Source organism: Oncorhynchus clarkii, chromosome 5 (genome assembly GCF_045791955.1).
Source record: "Oncorhynchus clarkii lewisi isolate Uvic-CL-2024 chromosome 5, UVic_Ocla_1.0, whole genome shotgun sequence".
Taxonomy (NCBI): domain Eukaryota; kingdom Metazoa; phylum Chordata; class Actinopteri; order Salmoniformes; family Salmonidae; genus Oncorhynchus; species Oncorhynchus clarkii.
In genome coordinates, this window is record NC_092151.1 from 73490346 (window position 1) to 73510055 (window position 19710).

The following is a 19710-nucleotide window of genomic DNA, read 5'->3' on the forward strand; positions in this document are numbered from 1 at the left end:
TGGACTTTGTGTACCTCTAAGGTGATGTTGTTTGAGCTGATGTGGAGGATCGTATGTGTTCCTTTAGTTTGCGCTGGAAGACTGGCATGGTTGGGGATGGATTGATTTAGCCTGGGACAGTGATGTTTTATCTGGGAACATTGATTTAAGACCAATGTATGTTCGTATGCGTCATGCCCTAGTGCTGTCCAAAGACTCTCTGTACCTGGCTGTTGTTTTGAAGGGCACTTATGGTGAACACAATTGGGGAAAGAGGGGATGGTTGACTCTAAATTACCTGCATTTCAATCCAAATTTCCTCACTTTTAAATGTCCATGATCTAATGTGAATCCTTTGTCTCCCGTTTGTATACTCAGTACATAACAGTACATTCATCCGTTTTACAATAACAACTGCTGTGTTTAGTGCCACATGAAACTATGGACTCAAAGCTACTGAAAACAACATCCAAATTCAGTCACACTAGTTTGGTAGACAGTTTGTCCCGTTGTCCCCCTCAGGTGCTCCCACCAGATGAACGCCACTCAGGAGGAGCAGGACATTGTCACAGTGACATTGTTGAGTCCTTCCTTTGGGAAGACGGAGGTGGAGAGCAGGCTGAACATTACCACGGGAAGATTCCACACGCTGGAGTGTGTGGCTACCGTGGAGGGAGAGCAGGACTTCACACTGTTCTCTATCAGTGGTGAGTTGTGGTGACACACACACACACACATACATACACACACATACAGTTACTGGGAAGGTGCTGTCTGTACCTCTGTGATAGGATTGAAGCTCATCGTCCTGCTATGTGTATGTGTGACTGTGTGTGTCAGCAATTATTCCTGGATAAACACATGCACGCACAATCGGTAAAAATGTGTTGTTTTTAAGAGGTGAATTTTGCATAGCCTTGCCTTGTCTCACCTTGAGCAGAGCACTTTGCAGACTCCATGAGAAAAACACAGACCCCTCACTCTCCGGAATCTACCGGCTCAGACAACTTATCTCTCTGGACCCATTCCCAGGAACTTATTAGCATTCAGTATTTTTCATATTAGCCCAGATATGCATTCATAAACCGATGTCTTCCTTACTAGCCGATAGCTGTGTTTTGTGAATGTGAACAATGGACTATTTGTGTACCTCACAACTGTTGGCCTAAAGAGGACTCTACTCTACATAAACCTGCCATAAGGTTCCTAGAGTACTAAAGTAACCCTCCTTCTCTCACTCACTCACTCACTCACTCACTCACTCACTCACTCACTCACTCACACACACAGTGTGTTGTGAAATCTGTGAATGTAATGTTTATAAAATTGTATAAACTCCCTTAATTTTTCTGGACCCCAGAAATAGTAGCTGCTGCTTTGGCAGCTGCTAATGTGGATCCATAATAAATACAAATACACAAGCAGTATACACAAGAGTCAGGAGTTATTGGCGGGGGGCTTGGGGGTGTTTATGTGGTCCTGGTGTCAGCTAGCCTGTCCGTGTGTTTTTAAATTTATGTGTTTGGTGTTAATCCCTAGGATATCCCTATTTTGGGATTATATTATATTATAATTATATATTATTGTACAGTGTCAACAAACCTAGAGAGGACACAGTGACTGGAAGGTGTCTGTGTTTGATTGTTCATCATATATATTTTATAGACAATACTTAATATGAAATATTCATAAATGAATGTCGTTAATGCAGTACTACATTACATGAACTACATTACTTTCCATCTGTAATTTGTACAGGTCACCAAGAACATTTCGGTCAGACAGCTCATTCCTTCTCCCATTATGTCTAACCTGAGGTGCAGAGTTACAGCTGTTTCTCTTTATGTGGATCAAGGTCGTTTAAGTTATACGCATCATCAACACTCACCCAAACCATTTCTCAATTTGGTTCATCTGAATGTTTACGAAGGACTTGGATTTTGACATGGATCTTACCCATTGATAGAGGTTCAAGATTAAACACTCATATAGGCCTAGAGTCTCTTATGTAAACATAGGCAGAGGGACATACCACAAACATGTGTGATTTGTGATAATGTATCATCACTTACTGGCATAAATGGTCATCAGTGGTAGGGTATAGAGTACTTTTGGACCACAAATCCAGCTATCTAGAACATCCTGTTTATATACTGTGGGATGCGCTAGTGGAGTATGACGGCAGATGAAGCAAGAGTGAGAAGAGTTGTCTTGGCGTGGGTATGAAAATAAGATTGGTATGGTGTAGAGGAGGAGGGGTAGCTGCCTGGACACAGTGGGCATGTGGGTGGGCATTATGGACGAGGTGTGTGTGTAGCTGTGCTCCTGAGTGGTGCAGAGGTCTAAGGCACTGCATCACAGTGCAAGAGGTGTCCCTACAGTCCATGGTTCAAGTCGGCTGTGAATAATAATATTTTTTTCTTAACTGACTTGCCTAGTTAAATACAGGTTAAATAATTAAAAAGCCAGGCAATCTCCTCTCTGCAGAGCATGACAGACCTGGGGGAGCATGTGCCCAGGCTTTAGCGCTCCTCTCTGCAGAGCATGACCGACCTGGGGGAGCATGTGCCCAGGCTTTAGCGCTTCTCTCTGCAGAGCATGACAGACCTGGGGGAGCATGTGCCCAGGCTTTAGCGCTCCTCTCTGCAGAGCAGGACAGACCTGGGGGAGCATGTGCTCAGGCTTTAGCGCTCCTCTCTGCAGAGCATAACAGACCTGGGGGAGCATGTGCCCAGGCTTTAGCGCTCCTCTCTGCAGAGCATGACAGACCTGGGGGAGCATGTGCCCAGGCTTTAGCGCTCCTCTCTGCAGAGCAGGACAGACCTGGAGGAGCATGTGCCCAGGCTTTAGCACTCCTCTCTGCAGAGCAGGACAGACCTGGGGGAGCATGTGCCCAGGCTTTAGCGCTCCTCTCTGCAGAGCAGGACAGACCTGGGGGAGCATGTGCCCAGGCTTTAGCGCTCCTCTCTGCAGAGCATAACAGACCTGGGGGAGCATGTGCCCAGGCTTTAGCGCTCCTCTCTGCAGAGCATAACAGACCTGGGGGAGCATGTGCCCAGGCTTTAGCGCTCCTCTCTGCAGAGCATAACAGACCTGGGGGAGCATGTGCCCAGGCTTTAGCGCTCCTCTCTGCAGAGCAGGACAGACCTGGAGGAGCATGTGCCCAGGCTTTAGCGCTCCTCTCTGCAGAGCTGCACAGACGCGTGGAGACGTACAGGGAAGTCTGGTGCACAGTGGGAGTCCTGGCTGAGTGTTTAGACGCTGTGGGAATTTTGGACGCAGCCCTCCATGGACCCAGGGAGTTGTAGGGGAATAAAATAGGGATGGAGGGAGAGCTTTCAAAGCCACTAACAGGTTTACAGAGGATTAGTTCCTGCATACTCTGCATTCTCATATGATTTGAAATGGAGAGAAAGCCTCTTATGGCTAAAGAGCTTATTACACCCCAGTGTACAGAGCTAGCAAAACAATAACACATCACAAACCGCTACACAAAGGAACAGAAGACTCATTATACAGATATACATAACAACAACAGCAGCAGCACCACCACATCATGCTGCACAGCATTACTGCATGCTGCACAACTAGAATGGGAATTAAGGAATTGGGTAATAAATAGTATACAAAATACAGAAAACACAGTTTGATTCAAGTAATATGATCACCTTTGAGTGATCACTGAAAGACCACAATGTAGCACATATGATACTGCTCAGTGCTAAAGGCTAATATGTTGCCTAACATTAAAACTGATTTCTGTCTATCAGTGTTCCTCACTGATATCTTTCTCTTTTATCTCTGTCTGTTATATACAGTGGGGCAAAAAAGTATTTAGTCAGCCACCAATTGTGAAAGTTCTCCCACTTAAAAAGATGAGACAGGCCTGTAATTTTCATCATAGGTACACTTCAACTATGACAGACTAGAAAATCACATTGTAGGATTTTTAATGAATTTATTTGCAAATTATGGTGGAAAAAATAAGTATTTGGTCACCTACAAACAAGCAAGATTTCTGGCTCTCACAGACCTGTAACTTCTTCTTTAAGAGGCTCCTCTGTCCTCCACTCTGTCCTCTGTCCACAACCTCAAACAGTCACACTCCAAACTCCACTATGGCCAAGACCAAAGAGCTGTCAAAGGACACCACAAACAAAATTGTAGACCTGCACCAGGCTGGGAAGACTGAATCTGCAATAGGTAAGCAGCTTGGTTTGAAGAAATCACCTGTGGGAGCAATTATTAGGAAATGGAAGACATACAAGACCACTGATAATCTCCCTTGAACTGGGGCTCCACGCAAGATCTCACCCCGTGGGGTCAAAAGGATCACAAGAACGGTGAGCAAAAATCCCAGAACCACACCTAGTGAATGACCTGCAGAGAGCTGGGACCAAAGTAACAAAGAATGCTGAGTTGCATCCAAAGAACACCATACCTACTGTGAAGCATGGGGGTGGAAACATCATGCTTTGGGGCTGTTTTTCTGCAAAGGGACCAGGACGACTGATCCGTGTAAAGGAAAGAATGAATGGGGCCATGTATCGTGAGATTTTGAGTGAAAACTTTTGTTATTGACCAAATACTTATTTTGCACCATAATTTGCAAATAAATTCATAAAAAATCCTACAATGTGATTTTCTGGATTTTTTTTTCTCATTTTGTCTGTCATAGTTGAAGTGTACCTATGATGAAAATGACAGGCTTCTCATTTTTTTAAGTGGGAGAATTTGCACAATTGGTGGCTGACTAAATACTTTTTTGCCCCACTGTATCAATCTCCAACGTTACACTGATATCTATCTATCTGTTAGATATATATATATATATATATATATATATATATATATATATATATATATATATATAACGTTACACTGATACTGTATGTCTCTCTCTGGTGTGTGTCCCTGCAGAGAGAACAGTTCCCCATGAGCTCTTCACACCTCTGCTGATTGGCATAGTGTCAGCCTCCGCCCTCCTCATCCTCATCCTCATAGTGCTCTTCTACAAGTACCTGCAGGTAACTACCCAAACTCACTACCTCTACTCAGGTAACTACCCAAACTCACCTCTTCTCATACATCACAACCACTTCTACAAATGGCTACACACCTGTATAAACTTTGAAAATTACACACAGTAAGTCATAGGCAAAGATAAGGTACAGTAGCTCACCTTTAAAACTATATTTGCATTAACTCAGAGGTCAATAAACTTTATGCTGAAGTACCACGATTGATGTGAGTTTAATGGTGTCCTCTGTACTTATCCAAATATAACTCTGCTGGCCTCACAGAAACCCAAATACCAGATCCAGTGGAAAGTCATTGAAGGTATCCACGGAAACAACTATGTGTATATTGACCCTACCCAGCTCCCATACGATCACGAGTGGGAGTTCCCCCGGGACAAACTGCGTTTCGGTGAGTTCCTTTGCTATCAACACACTCAGAAAAAGCACTGGTAATCACCAAGCAGGGAGGATGCCCCAGACATCTTGCAGTACTGTATGTATCATCTCTAATCCAGAACTGTATGATATACCATTTGTTTTAATATTATCTAGGTCTATTTTATGTGTTTCAATCGATAGCAGCAGGTGTTGAAATGAAGTGTATTTTGTTTTGCTATTTGGAGCCAGGCAATGTATCTTTGTTGTGACATCATACCTTATCCCCAGGGCATGTCTCAAAATGATGGATTTACACTCTATTTGCTCACCAGTTGGTCACACTTTTACAATAGCCCTGAGCATACACTGAGCATGATGTATTTAATGTAGATGCTTTCTTTAATAAAGAACACCAACCCCTCCCTCTAAGCAAACGCTCTGTTGACATTTTTGAGGTTTTTTTTTTCTCATCCGAACCACCCCAAACAGGATCCTGCATGTCCTGGTAACAGGTGGCGGAGACAGGATGTGGGAGAGGAACAGGATGGAGTAACATTGGTCTGTCTGTCTGTCTGTGTTTCCATGCAGGGAAAACTCTGGGCTCCGGAGCCTTCGGGAAGGTAGTGGAGGCTACTGCTTATGGAATGTCCAAAGCTGATACAGTGATGACAGTGGCGGTCAAAATGCTCAAACGTAAGACATCACAAATTATGGTAAAAATGCTGATATAGCAATGAAAATAGACACATTTTGGTGATAGATGTGTGTATTTTAAGGTGTCTGACTGATCAGACCTGGTCAGGTCACACTGTCAGAGAGAACCCCTGCCCTTAACTATGGGTGCTAAACACCCGGATATTTAACTAAATGTATTTGACTAGCTATTGACCGTGTGTGTGTGTGTTTGCATTGATGTACACTATACAGTGCATTCGGAAAGTATTCAAACCCCGTGACTTTTTCCACATTTTGTTACGTTAAAGCCTTATTCTAAAATGTCATAATTATTTTTTTCCCCCTCATCAATCTATACACAATACCCCATAATGACAAAGCAAAAACTGTTTTTTTTATAAATGTTTGCAAATTTCTTAAATAAAAATTGAAATACCTTATTTACATAAGTATTCAGACCCTTTGCTCAGGTGCATCCTGTTTCCATTAATCATCCTTGAGATGATCATTAATTGGAGTCCATCTGTGGTAAATCCAATTGATTGGACATGATTTGGAAAGCCACACACCTGTCTATATATATAAGGTCCCACAATTGACAGTGCATGTCAGAGAAGAAACCAAGCCTTGAAGTCAAAGGAATTGTCCATAGAGCTCCAAGGCACAGACCTGGGGAAGGGTCTGCAGCATTGAAGGTCCCTAAGAACACACTGGCCTCCATCATTCTTAAGTGGAAGAAGTTATGAACCACCAAGACTCTTCCGAGAGCTGGCTGCCCGGCCAAACTGAGCAATCAGGTGAGAAGGGCCTTGGTCAGGGAGATGACCAAGAACCCGATGGTCACTCTGACAGACCTCCAGAGTTCCTCTGTGAAGAAGAGAGAACCTTCCGGAAGGTCAACAATCTCTGCAGCACTCTACCAATCAGGTCTTTATGATAGAGTGGCCAGACGAAGCCACTCCTCAGTAAAAGGTACATGACAGCCCACTTGGAGTTTGCCAAAAGGCACTAACTGACTTTCGGACCATGAGGAACAAGATTCTCTGGTCTGATTAAAACAATTTTGAACTCATTGGCCTGAATGCCAAGCATCACGTCTGGAGGAAACCTTGCACCATCTGTACGGTGAAGCATGGTGGTGGCAACATCATGCTTTTGGGATGTTTTTCAGCGGCAGGGGCCAGGAGACTATTCAGCATCGAGAGAAAGATGATCAGAGCAAAGTACAGAGAGATCCTTGATAAAAACCTGCTCCAGAGCACTCAGCAACTCAGACTGGGGCGAAGGTTCACCTTCCAACAGGACAACGACCCTTAGCACACAGCCAAGACAACACAGGAGTGGCTTTGGGACAAGTCTCTGAATGTCCTTGAGTGTCCCAACCAGAGCCCAGACTTGAACCAGATTGAACATCTCTAGAGAGCCCTGAAAATAGCTGTGCAGTGATGCTCCCCATTCAACCTGACAGAGCTTGAGAGGCTCTGCAGAGAAGAATGGGATAAACTCCCCAAATACAGGTGTGCCAAGCTTGTAACGTCATACTTAAGAAGACTCAAGGCTGTAATCACTGCCAAAGGTGCTTCAACAAAGTACTGAGTAAAGGGTCTGAATACTTACGTCAATGTGATATGTAAGTTTTTCTTTTTAATCAATTAGCCTAAATGTTCATTGTCATTTTTGGCTATTGTGTGTAAATTGATGATGGGAAATTTTTTTTAAAATAATGTTTAGAATAAGGCTATAACATAGCAAAATGTGGAAAAGTCAAGGGGTCTGAATAATTTCTGAATCCACCGTATATACAAAAGTATGTGGACACCCCTTCAAATTAGTAGATTCAGCTATTTCAGCCAGATACGGTTCAGACAAGTGTATAAAATCGAGCACACAGCCATACAATCTCCATAGACAAACAGTGGCAGTAGAATGACCTTACTGAAGAGCTCAGTGACTTTCAACGTGGCATGATCATTACTTGCTACCTTTCCAACAAGTAAGTTGGAAGCAACGTCAGCACAAAAGCTGTTCGTTGGGAGCTTCATGAAATGGGTTTCCTTGGCCCAAGCAGACGCATGCAAGCCTAAGGTCACCATGCACAATGCCAAACATCGGATGGGGTGGTGTTGAGCTCGCCGCGATTGGACTCTGGAGCAGTGGAAACTCGTTCTCTGGAGTGATGAATCATGCTTCACCATCTGGCAGTCCGACAAACAAATCTGTGTTTGGCAGATGCACGTAGAACGCTACCTGCTGAATGTATAGTGCCAACTGTAAAGTGTGGTGGAAGATGACTATTTTTCATGGTTCGGGCTAGGCTCCTTAGTTCCGGTAAAGGGAAATCTTAACGCTACAACATACAATGACATTTCAGACGATTCTGTGCTTCCAACTTTGTGGCAACAGTTTGGGGAAGGCCCTTTCCTGTTTCAGCATGACAATGCCCCCGTGCACAAAGCAAGGTCCATACAGAAAAGGTTTATTGAGATCGGTGTGGAAGAACTCGACTGGCCTGCAAAGAGCCCTGACCTCAACCCCATCGAACACCTTTGGGATGAATTGGAACACTGACTGAGAGCCAGGTCTCATCGCCCAACATCAGTACCCAACCTCATTCAATGCTCTTGTGGCTGAATGGAAGCAAGCCCCCGTTGCAATGTTCCAACATCTAGTGGAATGCCTTCCCAGAAGAGTCAAGGCTGTTATTCAGCAAAGGGGGGACCAACTCCATATTAATGTCCATGATTTTGGAATGAGATGTTCAACAAGCAGGTGTCCACATTCTTTTGGTCATGTAGTTTATGTATGCTTGTTACAATAAACCAGCCAGAGGCCATACTTCCTGTGATGTTTTCTTTGATGATGACTTTGAAGCACTTTTAAATGATCATGTCCTGGTGGTGTTTCCACAGCCAGTGCCCATGCCACTGAGAAGGAGGCTCTGATGTCAGAGCTGAAAGTTCTCAGTTACCTGGGAAACCACATGAACATTGTCAACCTGTTGGGAGCCTGTACTGTTGGAGGTAAGGAGCAGCATGTCTAGAGGACTGTAGGGCTTATTCTCATTCTAATCTATTCTACTATCAATCTGGGAACTACAGTTGGCAGAGGTTTTTGAGATACAGTACTAATCGGAACAATCCTCCCTTTTATCACCAAGGATTGTATGACTTGTTGGCGAAATATCAGCCTTTCTAGAGTTTTCCCTATTAACACTATCAACGTTTCTCTTTACTGTAGCAATTGTGTTGAATCCACTCAATATTATCCACTTTCAATGCAACATACCGAAACAAAACGAACTATGCAAAATAATTTGTTGCCGGCACAACGCATCGAAGTATGATTATTTTGCACATGACTCAGCCCATACTCAGCCAATACTCTACACAGACCGTTTCATCATTACCAATCAGAGCTGCAGTAGGCCTATATGCAAATAGACCATTGCCAAATATGGATCTGTGCCATTTACTTTGAACTGGACTGAGTTTACAGCTGTCTTAGTGAGTAGATGCACTTGTTTTGAGTAGGAGTACAGTAGCCTACTTGGCAGCCTACTTGGCCACAGTTAAAACTAACTTAAAGCAGGTACAGCCTCAGTGTTCAATGTAAACGCGTGCTGGAAGTTGCACAGAATTTCCACAACCTTCAAGTTTGCGCTCAGCAGACCAGAAATCTGCTCAGAGCTCCCAAACAATTTGAGGGAACATTGCTTGTGGGGCGTAAGTATTGTTTACTATTCTTTGTATTAATGTTTATGATATAGGAGTGGTGCTCTTGCAACTTGTAGGAGTGGTGCCCCTGAAACTTGCTATACTTGTTTTGGTGTGTCTATATTTCGAGGTGTTTTGTTTGTCTTTAGTGTGTTGTTTCTTGGTGGATGACATTCATGTGACTGACCATGGCTATTTGTCTCCTTGTCTTCAGGCCCAACCCTGGTGATCACAGAGTATTGCTGCTTCGGTGACCTCCTCAACTTTCTGAGGAGGAAGAGGGAGACGTTCTTTTGTGACACGTTAGGGGAGGACTGCTACTACAGGAATGTCATGCTGCAGAGGGAGACAGCTACAGCTGGGTCAGATGGGTCAGTGTGGACTCATTATGTTTACAAGGAGAGGGTGGTAGTTGGGTGGTATATACTGTAATTTTCACTGCACAGTTTATACTGTATATACAGTGCCTTGCGAAAGTATTCGGCCCCCTTGAACTTTGCGACCTTTTGCCACATTTCAGGCTTCAAACATAAATATATAAAACTGTATTTTTTTGTGAAGAATCAACAACAAGTGGGACACAATCATGAAGTGGAACGACATTTATTGGATATTTCAAACTTTTTTAACAAATCAAAAACTGAAAAATTGGGCGTGCAAAATTATTCAGCCCCCTTAAGTTAATACTTTGTAGCGCCACCTTTTGCTGCGATTACAGCTGTAAGTCGCTTGGGGTATGTCTCTATCAGTTTTGCACATCGAGAGACTGACATTTTTTCCCATTCCTCCTTGCAAAACAGCTCGAGCTCAGTGAGGTTGGATGGAGAGCATTTGTGAACAGCAGTTTTCAGTTCTTTCCACAGATTCTCGATTGGATTCAGGTCTGGACTTTGACTTGGCCATTCTAACACCTGGATATGTTTATTATTGAACCATTCCATTGTAGATTTTGCTTTATGTTTTGGATCATTGTCTTGTTGGAAGACAAATCTCCGTCCCAGTCTCAGGTCTTTTGCAGACTCCATCAGGTTTTCTTCCAGAATGGTCCTGTATTTGGCTCCATCCATCTTCCCATCAATTTTAACCATCTTCCCTGTCCCTGCTGAAGAAAAGCAGGCCCAAACCATGATGCTGCCACCACCATGTTTGACAGTGGGGATGGTGTGTTCAGGGTGATGAGCTGTGTTGCTTTTACGCCAAACATAACGTTTTGCATTGTTGCCAAAAAGTTCAATTTTGGTTTCATCTGACCAGAGCACCTTCTTCCACATGTTTGGTGTGTCTCCCAGGTGGCTTGTGGCAAACTTTAAACGACACTTTTTATGGATATCTTTAAGAAATGGCTTTCTTCTTGCCACTCTTCCATAAAGGCCAGATTTGTGCAATATACGACTGATTGTTGTACTATGGACAGAGTCTCCCACCTCAGCTGTAGATCTCTGCAGTTCATCCAGAGTGATCATGGGCCTCTTGGCTGCATCTCTGATCAGTCTTCTCCTTGTATGAGCTGAAAGTTTAGAGGGACGGCCAGGTCTTGGTAGATTTGCAGTGGTCTGATACTCCTTCCATTTCAATATTATCGCTTGCACAGTGCTCCTTGGGATGTTTAAAGCTTGGGAAATCTTTTTGTATCCAAATCCGGCTTTAAACTTCTTCACAACAGTATCTCGGACCTGCCTGGTGTGTTCCTTGTTCTTCATGATGCTCTCTGCGCTTTTAACGGACCTCTGAGACTATCACAGTGCAGGTGCATTTATACGGAGACTTGATTACACACAGGTGGATTGTATTTATCATCATTAGTCATTTAGGTCAACATTGGATCATTCAGAGATCCTCACTGAACTTCTGGAGAGAGTTTGCTGCACTGAAAGTAAAGGGGCTGAATAATTTTGCACGCCCAATTTTTCAGTTTTTGATTTGTTAAAAAAAGTTTAAAATATCCAATAAATGTCGTTCCACTTCATGATTGTGTCCCACTTGTTGTTGATTCTTCACAAAAAAATACAGTTTTATATCTTTATGTTTGAAGCCTGAAATGTGGCAAAATGTCGCAAAGTTCAAGGGGGCCGAATACTTTCGCAAGGCACTGTATGTACTGTTGCTTGTGTCATCTCACCTGCTCACAAAAGTAAATACCATTGCCGTTGTTCTCCCACCCATTGGAAAATTCCCCAATTTAACTAAGCATACAGTACTTTCATGGTCTATAAGGCAGGACACGTCTACACCAAACCGACTACTCTTTGTTGTTATTGAGAAAAATACTTACAGTAAATATAAATGTCTCTGGAGATTCATAAATGTTTGTTGGGGAGTATTTCTTACCTAGTGTATTGTAGTTATGTGTAGTATTTGATGGCGACTGAACTGACACCAGACTGCTTATTTCCTCCTTGCAGAGACAGCAGGAATGGCTACATGGATATGAGGCCTTCTGTCGCTGGTGTCCTGCCCAATGGCTTCTCCTCAGAGAAGAGAATCTCGATACGCAAACCAGGCAAGACATCCACTTTTATTTGAATTGATAATTATCACATATATCACTTGAGAAAGCTAATTTATACAGCCTGCAATGTGCAGTATCTCCCTCTATACATAGTTAAGCTTCCTTAATACACAATGTTGCTCCCTCTACGCACCTCTCGAATTATCTTGCTCTATCACTATGCTTCTCTCAGGTGGTTCCAGTAGTGAGCCTGATGTTGTGAGTGAGATGCTCCATGAGGACAGTCTCTCTCTGGACACTGAGGATCTGCTCAGCTTCTCCTATCAAGTGGCCAAAGGCATGGACTTCCTGGCTTCTAAAAATGTAAGCCCTTAATTTCCTCATAGAAGCTCTCCTCTCCTAATATAGCTCCTGAAAGCCCTCACCACTAGCTATTCAGAACAACAGGTCTATTTTCACTCTGCAATTAAATCCAGCAAGTTAAATCCATGATGGTAGATAATGTCCAACCATTCTCTAAATATTTTCATTCTGTAAGTACTGTACATTCACGTAGACCAAGAAAAGCACTATTTCCACTGGTATTGTTTATTCTATGTATCAGATTAAATTTAGACACACGCTAAGCCGTACACACACACACACACATTAGTTCCATCTTCTGAATTTCCAAACAATGCTAGGATCACATTTCCATAGCTGGTCAACAGGTCCAGAATGCATTTTGAGCATTCTGCTGAAAAATGTATAACCCATTGTGGCAAGCGGACACCAGACTACAGCCAGGCCCTGTATCAATCAGTGTGTGTGGAAAAAATTCGGGGAAGAACATTTACTGTCACCATGTATTAGTAGTGTTTAAAACGTTTATGTTATCTTATGTTACCTTATGTTATCTTATTACAATACATAATGTTTTATTATTTGTGTGTGTTCAGTGCATCCACAGAGACCTGGCTGCCCGGAACATTCTGCTGACTCAGGGGCGAGTGGCAAAGATCTGTGACTTCGGCCTGGCCCGTGACATCACCACAGACTCCAACTATGTAGTCAAAGGCAATGTAAGTCTGGCCCATCGCTTACTACTGTTGAGCTCAATGTGATTTATAGACACGGCATAGATATTTTGCAGTGAAAACCATCAATGGAATAGTCAAGCACAGGCACAGCATTGATATAAAGCCTCTCAAAACCAGTGTCAGCCATGAGCCTGGGGGCATCATGGGCTAGTACTGTATGTTCCCCAATTCCATAGCATGTGAAGTACAGTATGTATGTTATGTTGTTTTATGTTATATGTTATGTTATGTTCATTGAGTGTACAAAACATTAGGAACACCTGTTCTTTCCCTGACATAGACTGACCAGATGAATTCAGGGCCAGCATCCCTGTGGAATGCTTTAGATATTAGGAAGGTGTTCCTAAAGTTTTTTTACACTCAGTGTGTATCTGATGGATCTGACATTGTAATGTGCACTCTGACAGGTGTGTGATTATGAATTCCTTTAAATGTCACTGAATTCTTTCAATTAAGCACAACATTAAGCACCTTAGGGGAGTTTTAACCTACTCTTGAAACTAAGGAAATACAGTACCTCGCCTCTCATACAAGAACAAGCAATTTTGAAAATTTCTGATCCAAAATTCAAGATTAATCAAAAGCATCTGCATTCATTATTTGCTCTCTCTAATTCTACACTCTTCACTGCTGTAGACAGCTGAAGTGATAGAGATGATGGATTACTTCAAAGATGTCAAGAGATTTGCTTTGATGCATTTTATGAATACATGAAGTGCATCTGACATATTAGACTGGCTGTGATGGTTTGTGTTCCATGCAGGCCCGCCTCCCAGTCAAGTGGATGTCTCCAGAGAGCATCTTTGAATGTGTGTACACATTTGAGAGTGACGTATGGTCCTATGGCATCTTGCTCTGGGAAATCTTCTCACTCGGTACGTACGTCCACGTTACCCTCTGTGTGTGTGTGTGTGTCCGTGTGTGTGTGTGTGTGTGTGTGTGTGTGTGTGTGTCCGTGTGTGTGTGTGTGTCCGTGTGTGCGAGTACCTGTCCATGTGTGTGTTTTCATTATCTTATTTTCTTCATGGCCTACAGGAAGCAGTCCATATCCTGGGATGCTTGTGGACTCAAAGTTCTACAAAATGATTAAGGAAGGATATAGAATGGATGCACCAGAGTTTGCACCGAGTGAAATGTGAGTGCGTGTTTGTGTGTCTAAGTATCTTGAGAAAGACGGTGTGTGCGTGGGTGTACTATACAGGGGTGCGAATATGTGGGATTTAAGCAGATTGCATATTTAATGAATTTCACCATAAACTTCACCATGAAAGCTAAATTATTATTTAGTTTGTTATTAGACGTTAGCTCCATTTTCAGAAGAATAGACTCAGAGAAAAGCATGTAAAGTGTCACTTTGTGAGAGAGGGGGTAGAGTCAAGATAGGTAACAGGTGTATGTGCTTGGTGCCATGCCTGTGCTAAATATGTGTGTTGTGGTTTCAGGTATGAGATAATGAGGTCGTGCTGGGACTCGAACCCCTTTAAGAGACACTCCTTCAGCAAGGTGGTGGAGAGGATTGAACAACAGCTGTCAGACAACACAAAACACGTAGGTCACAGATCTCTTCTAACCTGCTTGTTTACACATGTTGACAGACTATGGATTTAAGGTATTCACAAGAGTTTACCAGCAGTAAAATCCATATTCTTGACATTTTTTTTAAGTGCCCAAAGGTCCCACCTTGAGATTGTGCTGTATTTAATAGCAGCAAACAGTGCCTTGCAAAAGTATTCACCCCCTTTGGCGTGTTTCCTATTTTCTTGCATTACAACCTGTAATTTAAATAGATCTTTATTTGTATTTCATGCAATGGACATACACAAAATAGTCAAAATTGGTGAAATGAAATGAAAAAAATTACGTGTTTCAAAAAAATGTAAACTGAAAAGTGGTGCGTGCATATGTCACCCCCTTTGGTAGGAAGCCCCCTAAATAAGATCTGGCACAACCAACTACCTTCCGAAGTTACATTAGTTAGATTGCACACAGATGGACTTTATTTAAGTGTCACATGTTTTAATATACGCCTGTTCTGAAAGGCCCCGGAGACTGCAACACCACTAAGCAAGGGGTACCACCAAGCAAGCGGTACTCTCCAAACAGGTCAGGGACAAAGTTGTGGAGAAGTACAGATCAAGGTTGGTTATAAAAACATATCTGAAACTTTGAACATCCCACGGAGCACCATTAAATCCGTTATTAAAAAATGTAAAGAATATGGCACCACAACAAACCTGCCAAGAGAGCACCGCCCACCAACACTCATGGACTAGGCAATGAGGGCTTTAATCAGAGAGGAAGCAAAGAGACCAAAGATAACCCTGAAGGAGCTGCAAAGCTCCACAGCAGAGATTGGAGTATCTGTCCATAGGACCACTTTAAGCCATACACTCTACAGAGCTGGGCTTTAAGGAAGAGTGGCAAGAAAAAAAATAAGCAACCATGTTTGGTGTTCGACAAAGGCATGTGGGAGACTCCCCATACATACGGAAGAAGGTACTCTGGTCAGATGAGACTATAATATTGCTTTTTGGCCATCAAGGAAAATGCTATGTCTGGCGCAAACCTAACACCTCTCATCACCCCGAGAACACCATCCCCACAGTGAAGCATGGTGGTGGCAGCATCATACTGTCGGGATGTTTTTCATCGGCAGGGACTGGGAAACTAGTCAGAATTGAAGGAATGATGGATGGCGCTACATACAGGGAAATTCTTGAGGAAAACCTGTTTCAGTCTTCCAGAGATTTGAGACTGGGACGGAGGATCAACTTCCAGCAAGACAATGACCCTAATTATACTGCTAAAGCAACACTTGAGTGGTTTAAGGGGAAACATTTAAATGTCTTGGAATGGCATAGTCAAAGCCCAGACCTCAATCCAATTGAGAATTTGTGGTATGACTTAAAAATTGCTGTACATCAGCGGAACCATTAAAACTTGAAGGAGCTGGAGCAGTTTTGCCTTGAAGAATGAGCAAAACTCCCAGTGGCTAGGTGTGCCAAGCTTAGAGAGACATACCCCAAGAGAATTGCAGCTGTAATTGCTGCAAGAGGTGGCTCTACAAAGTATTGACTTGCTCAAGTTCTGTTTTTTGTCTTTATTTCATGTTTCACAATAAAACATATTTAGCATCTTCAAAGTGGTAGGCATGTTGTGTAAATCAAATGATACCAACGTTCCACAAATCTATTTTAATTCCAAATTGTAAGGCAACAGAATAGGAAAAATGCCAAGGGGGTGAATACCTTCGCAAGCCACTGTACTATACAAATTCAATAAAATATTACCTGCCTTCATGTTTTAGTAACCTCCCACTGGGCACACACTGGTTGAATCGTTTCCACATAATTTCAATTATGTATTGTAGTAGTGTATTAATTTTATATGTTGTACTGCTTTATATTTGTTTGATATGTAATGTAAGTGCGTTAATGTATTTTGACTCCAGGAAGAATAGCTGCTGCCTAGGCAGTAGCTAATGGGGATCCCTAATAAATACAAATATAATACAATGATATTACGTGGAACCGAGTTGATGTCTGTTGCCAGTGGCGTTAGCCTACTGCCCTAGCCTTTTGTAAGGCCACTCAGTGGTTGAAGAATGTGAGTCCTCTGACATTTGAAACCTGACAGAAGTGCTTTTAAAGTACCACCTAACAATCAAAGAGTCCCATCCGCTGAACACTGCTGACCAGTCATCTGTTAAGGCCTTCCAGCATGTGTCACAGACTGTTAGGACTGATCTAGTTGTTTTGACTGAGTTAATGAATTACCACAGGGCCACACTGTAAACCACTATGTGTTGCCATTACTCAACTTTTGATGAAACCTGTTGCACTTAATGTTGAAGTCGGAAGTTTACATACACCTTAGCCAAGTACATTTAAACTCAGTTTTTCCCAATTCCTGACATTTAATCGTAGTAAAACATCCCTGTTTTAGGTCAGTTAGGATCACCACTTTATTTTAAGAATGTGGAATGTCAGAAGAATAGTAGAGAGAATGATTTACCTCAGCTTTAATTTCTTTCCTTCGTCACATTCTCAGTGGGTCAGAAGTTTACATACATTCAATTAATATTTGGAGCATTGCCTTAAAATTGTTTCACTTGGGTCAAACGTTTCACACACGCTTTTTCAGTTCTGACCACAAACTTTCTATAGGATTGAGGTCGGTACCTTGTGATGGCCACTCCAACACTTTGTTGTCCTTAAGCCATTTTGCAACAACTTTGGAAGTATGCTTGTGGTCATTGTCCATTTGGAAGACCCATTTGCGACCAAGCTTGAACTTCCTGACTGATGACTTGAGGTGTTGCTTCAATATATCCACATAATTTTCCATCCTCATGATGCCATCTATTTTGTGAAGTGCACCAGTCCCTCCTGCAGCAAAGCACCCTCACAACTTGATGCTGCCACCCCCGTGCTTCACGGTTGAGATGGTGTTCTTCGGCTTGCAAGCCTCCCCCTTTTTCCTTCAAACATAACGATGGTCATTATGGCCAAACAGTTCTATATTTGTTTCATCAGACCAGAGGACATTTCTCCAAAAAGTACGATCTTTGTCCCCATGTGCAGTTGCAAACTGTAGGCTGGCTTTTTTATTGTGGTTTTTGAGCAGTGGCTTCTTCCTTGCTGAGCGGCCTTTCAGATTATGTCGATATAGGACTCAAATAGATCATTTTGCACCTGTTTCCTCCAGCATCTTCACAAGGTTCTTTGCTGTTGTTGTTCTGGGATTGATTTGCACTTTTCACACCAAAGTACTTTCATCTCTAGGAGACAGAACGCGTCTCCTTCCAGAGCGCTATGACGGCTGCGTGGTCCCATGGTGGTTATACTTGGTACTATTGTTTGTACAGATGTACTTGGTACCTTCAGGCATTTGGAAATTGCTCCCAAGGATGGACCAGACTTGTGGAGGTCTACAATTTGTTTTCTGACGGCTTGGCTGATTTCTTTTGATTTTCCCATGATGTCAAGCAAAGGGGCACTGAGTTTGAAGGTAGGCCTTGAAATACATCCACAGGTACACCTCCAATTGACTCAAATTATGTCAGAAGCCTCTAAAGTCATGACATCATTTTCTGGAATTTTCCAAGCTGTTTAAAGGCACAGTCAATTTAGTGTGATACAGTGAATTATAAGTGAAATAATCTGTCTGTAAACAATTGTTGGATTAATGACTTGTGTCATGCACAAAGTATATGTCCAAAACTATAGTTTGTTATCAAGACATTTGTGGAGTTGTTTAAAAACGAGTTTTAATGACTCCAACCTAAGTGCGTGTAAACTTCCGACTTCAACTGTACTTAGTGTTTTTGTAGTCATTACTCAAACTGATGGAGTCACTGTGATCGTGTAGGGGTTGAGTTGTATCGGCTTTAAATTTTGAGGAATGACCCCACTAAACCACACCTCCAATATAATTTCCTTGTGTGCCTTATCTTTTTGAGTGAATTGTAGAATTACCTCACATGACTGTATTTGTTAGTGACAGAGACCCATGGTTGTTGAATTCATTCATTTTCAGTCCTGTGGCCTTCACCGAGTAAGTTCCTAGGCTAATATTATCATTATAATTCAACCATTTATGATAATACATTGCATATTTCACAAGGCCTTATTTTGAGGCCTAGCTTTTTTTTAAAATATATATTTCACCTTTATTTAACCAGGTAGGCTAGCTGAGAACAAGTTCTCATTTACAGCTGCGACCTGGCCAAGGTAAAGCATAGCAGTGTGAACAGACAACAACACAGAGTTACACATGGAGTAATCAATAAACAAGTCAATAACACAGTAGAATATACATTTGTGCAAAAGGCATGAGGAGGTAGGCGAATACTGGAGTGTTAAATGGTCAGATGGTCATGTGCAGGTAGAGATACTGGTGTGCAAAAGAGCAGAAGAGTAAATAAATAAAAACAGTATGGGGATGAGGTAGGTGAATTAGGTGGGCTATTTACCGATGGACTATGTACAGCTGCAGCGATCGGTTAGCTGCTCAGATAGCAGATGTTTAAAGTTGGTGAGGGAGATAAAAGTGCAGGTGCAGGCAGCGAACGGTTGAAAAGCATGCATTTGGTTTTACTAGCGTTTAAGAGCATTTGGAAGACAATGAAGGAGTGTTGTATGGCATTGAAGCTCGTTTGGAGGTTAGATAGCACAGTGTCCAAGGAAGGGCCAGAAGTATACAGAATGGTGTCATCTGCGTAGAGGTGGATCAGGGAATTCAACTTACTACAAGTATTTAAGTAAAACATGCCTGTGGGTTTACAGTCCACACAGTCCAAACAGAGTACAAAGAACATGCCTGTGGGTTTCCCCACCCCAACTACCCAGGGCCACATGTTTAGGCTACCACCAGACTAGTCAGACTAGCAGTTAACACACAGAAATGTGTCAACC

General features: G+C 42.5%; 1 protein-coding gene across 3 annotated transcripts in view; it reads left to right on the forward strand.

Annotated features, from left to right (window-relative positions):
• The window catches only part of LOC139409367 (mast/stem cell growth factor receptor Kit-like), a 45020-nt gene that overhangs the window by 22339 nt on the left and 2971 nt on the right, over positions 1–19710 (forward strand). For all 3 annotated transcript variants that reach the window (XM_071154408.1, XM_071154409.1, XM_071154410.1), the window contains 12 exons: positions 502–686; positions 4900–5006; positions 5283–5409; positions 5967–6071; positions 8963–9073; positions 9981–10137; positions 12169–12266; positions 12448–12578; positions 13154–13276; positions 14058–14169; positions 14330–14429; positions 14737–14842. In XM_071154408.1, coding sequence (XP_071010509.1) covers positions 502–686; positions 4900–5006; positions 5283–5409; positions 5967–6071; positions 8963–9073; positions 9981–10137; positions 12169–12266; positions 12448–12578; positions 13154–13276; positions 14058–14169; positions 14330–14429; positions 14737–14842 — 1462 coding nt within the window. The remainder of the gene's footprint in view (positions 1–501; positions 687–4899; positions 5007–5282; positions 5410–5966; positions 6072–8962; positions 9074–9980; positions 10138–12168; positions 12267–12447; positions 12579–13153; positions 13277–14057; positions 14170–14329; positions 14430–14736; positions 14843–19710) is intronic.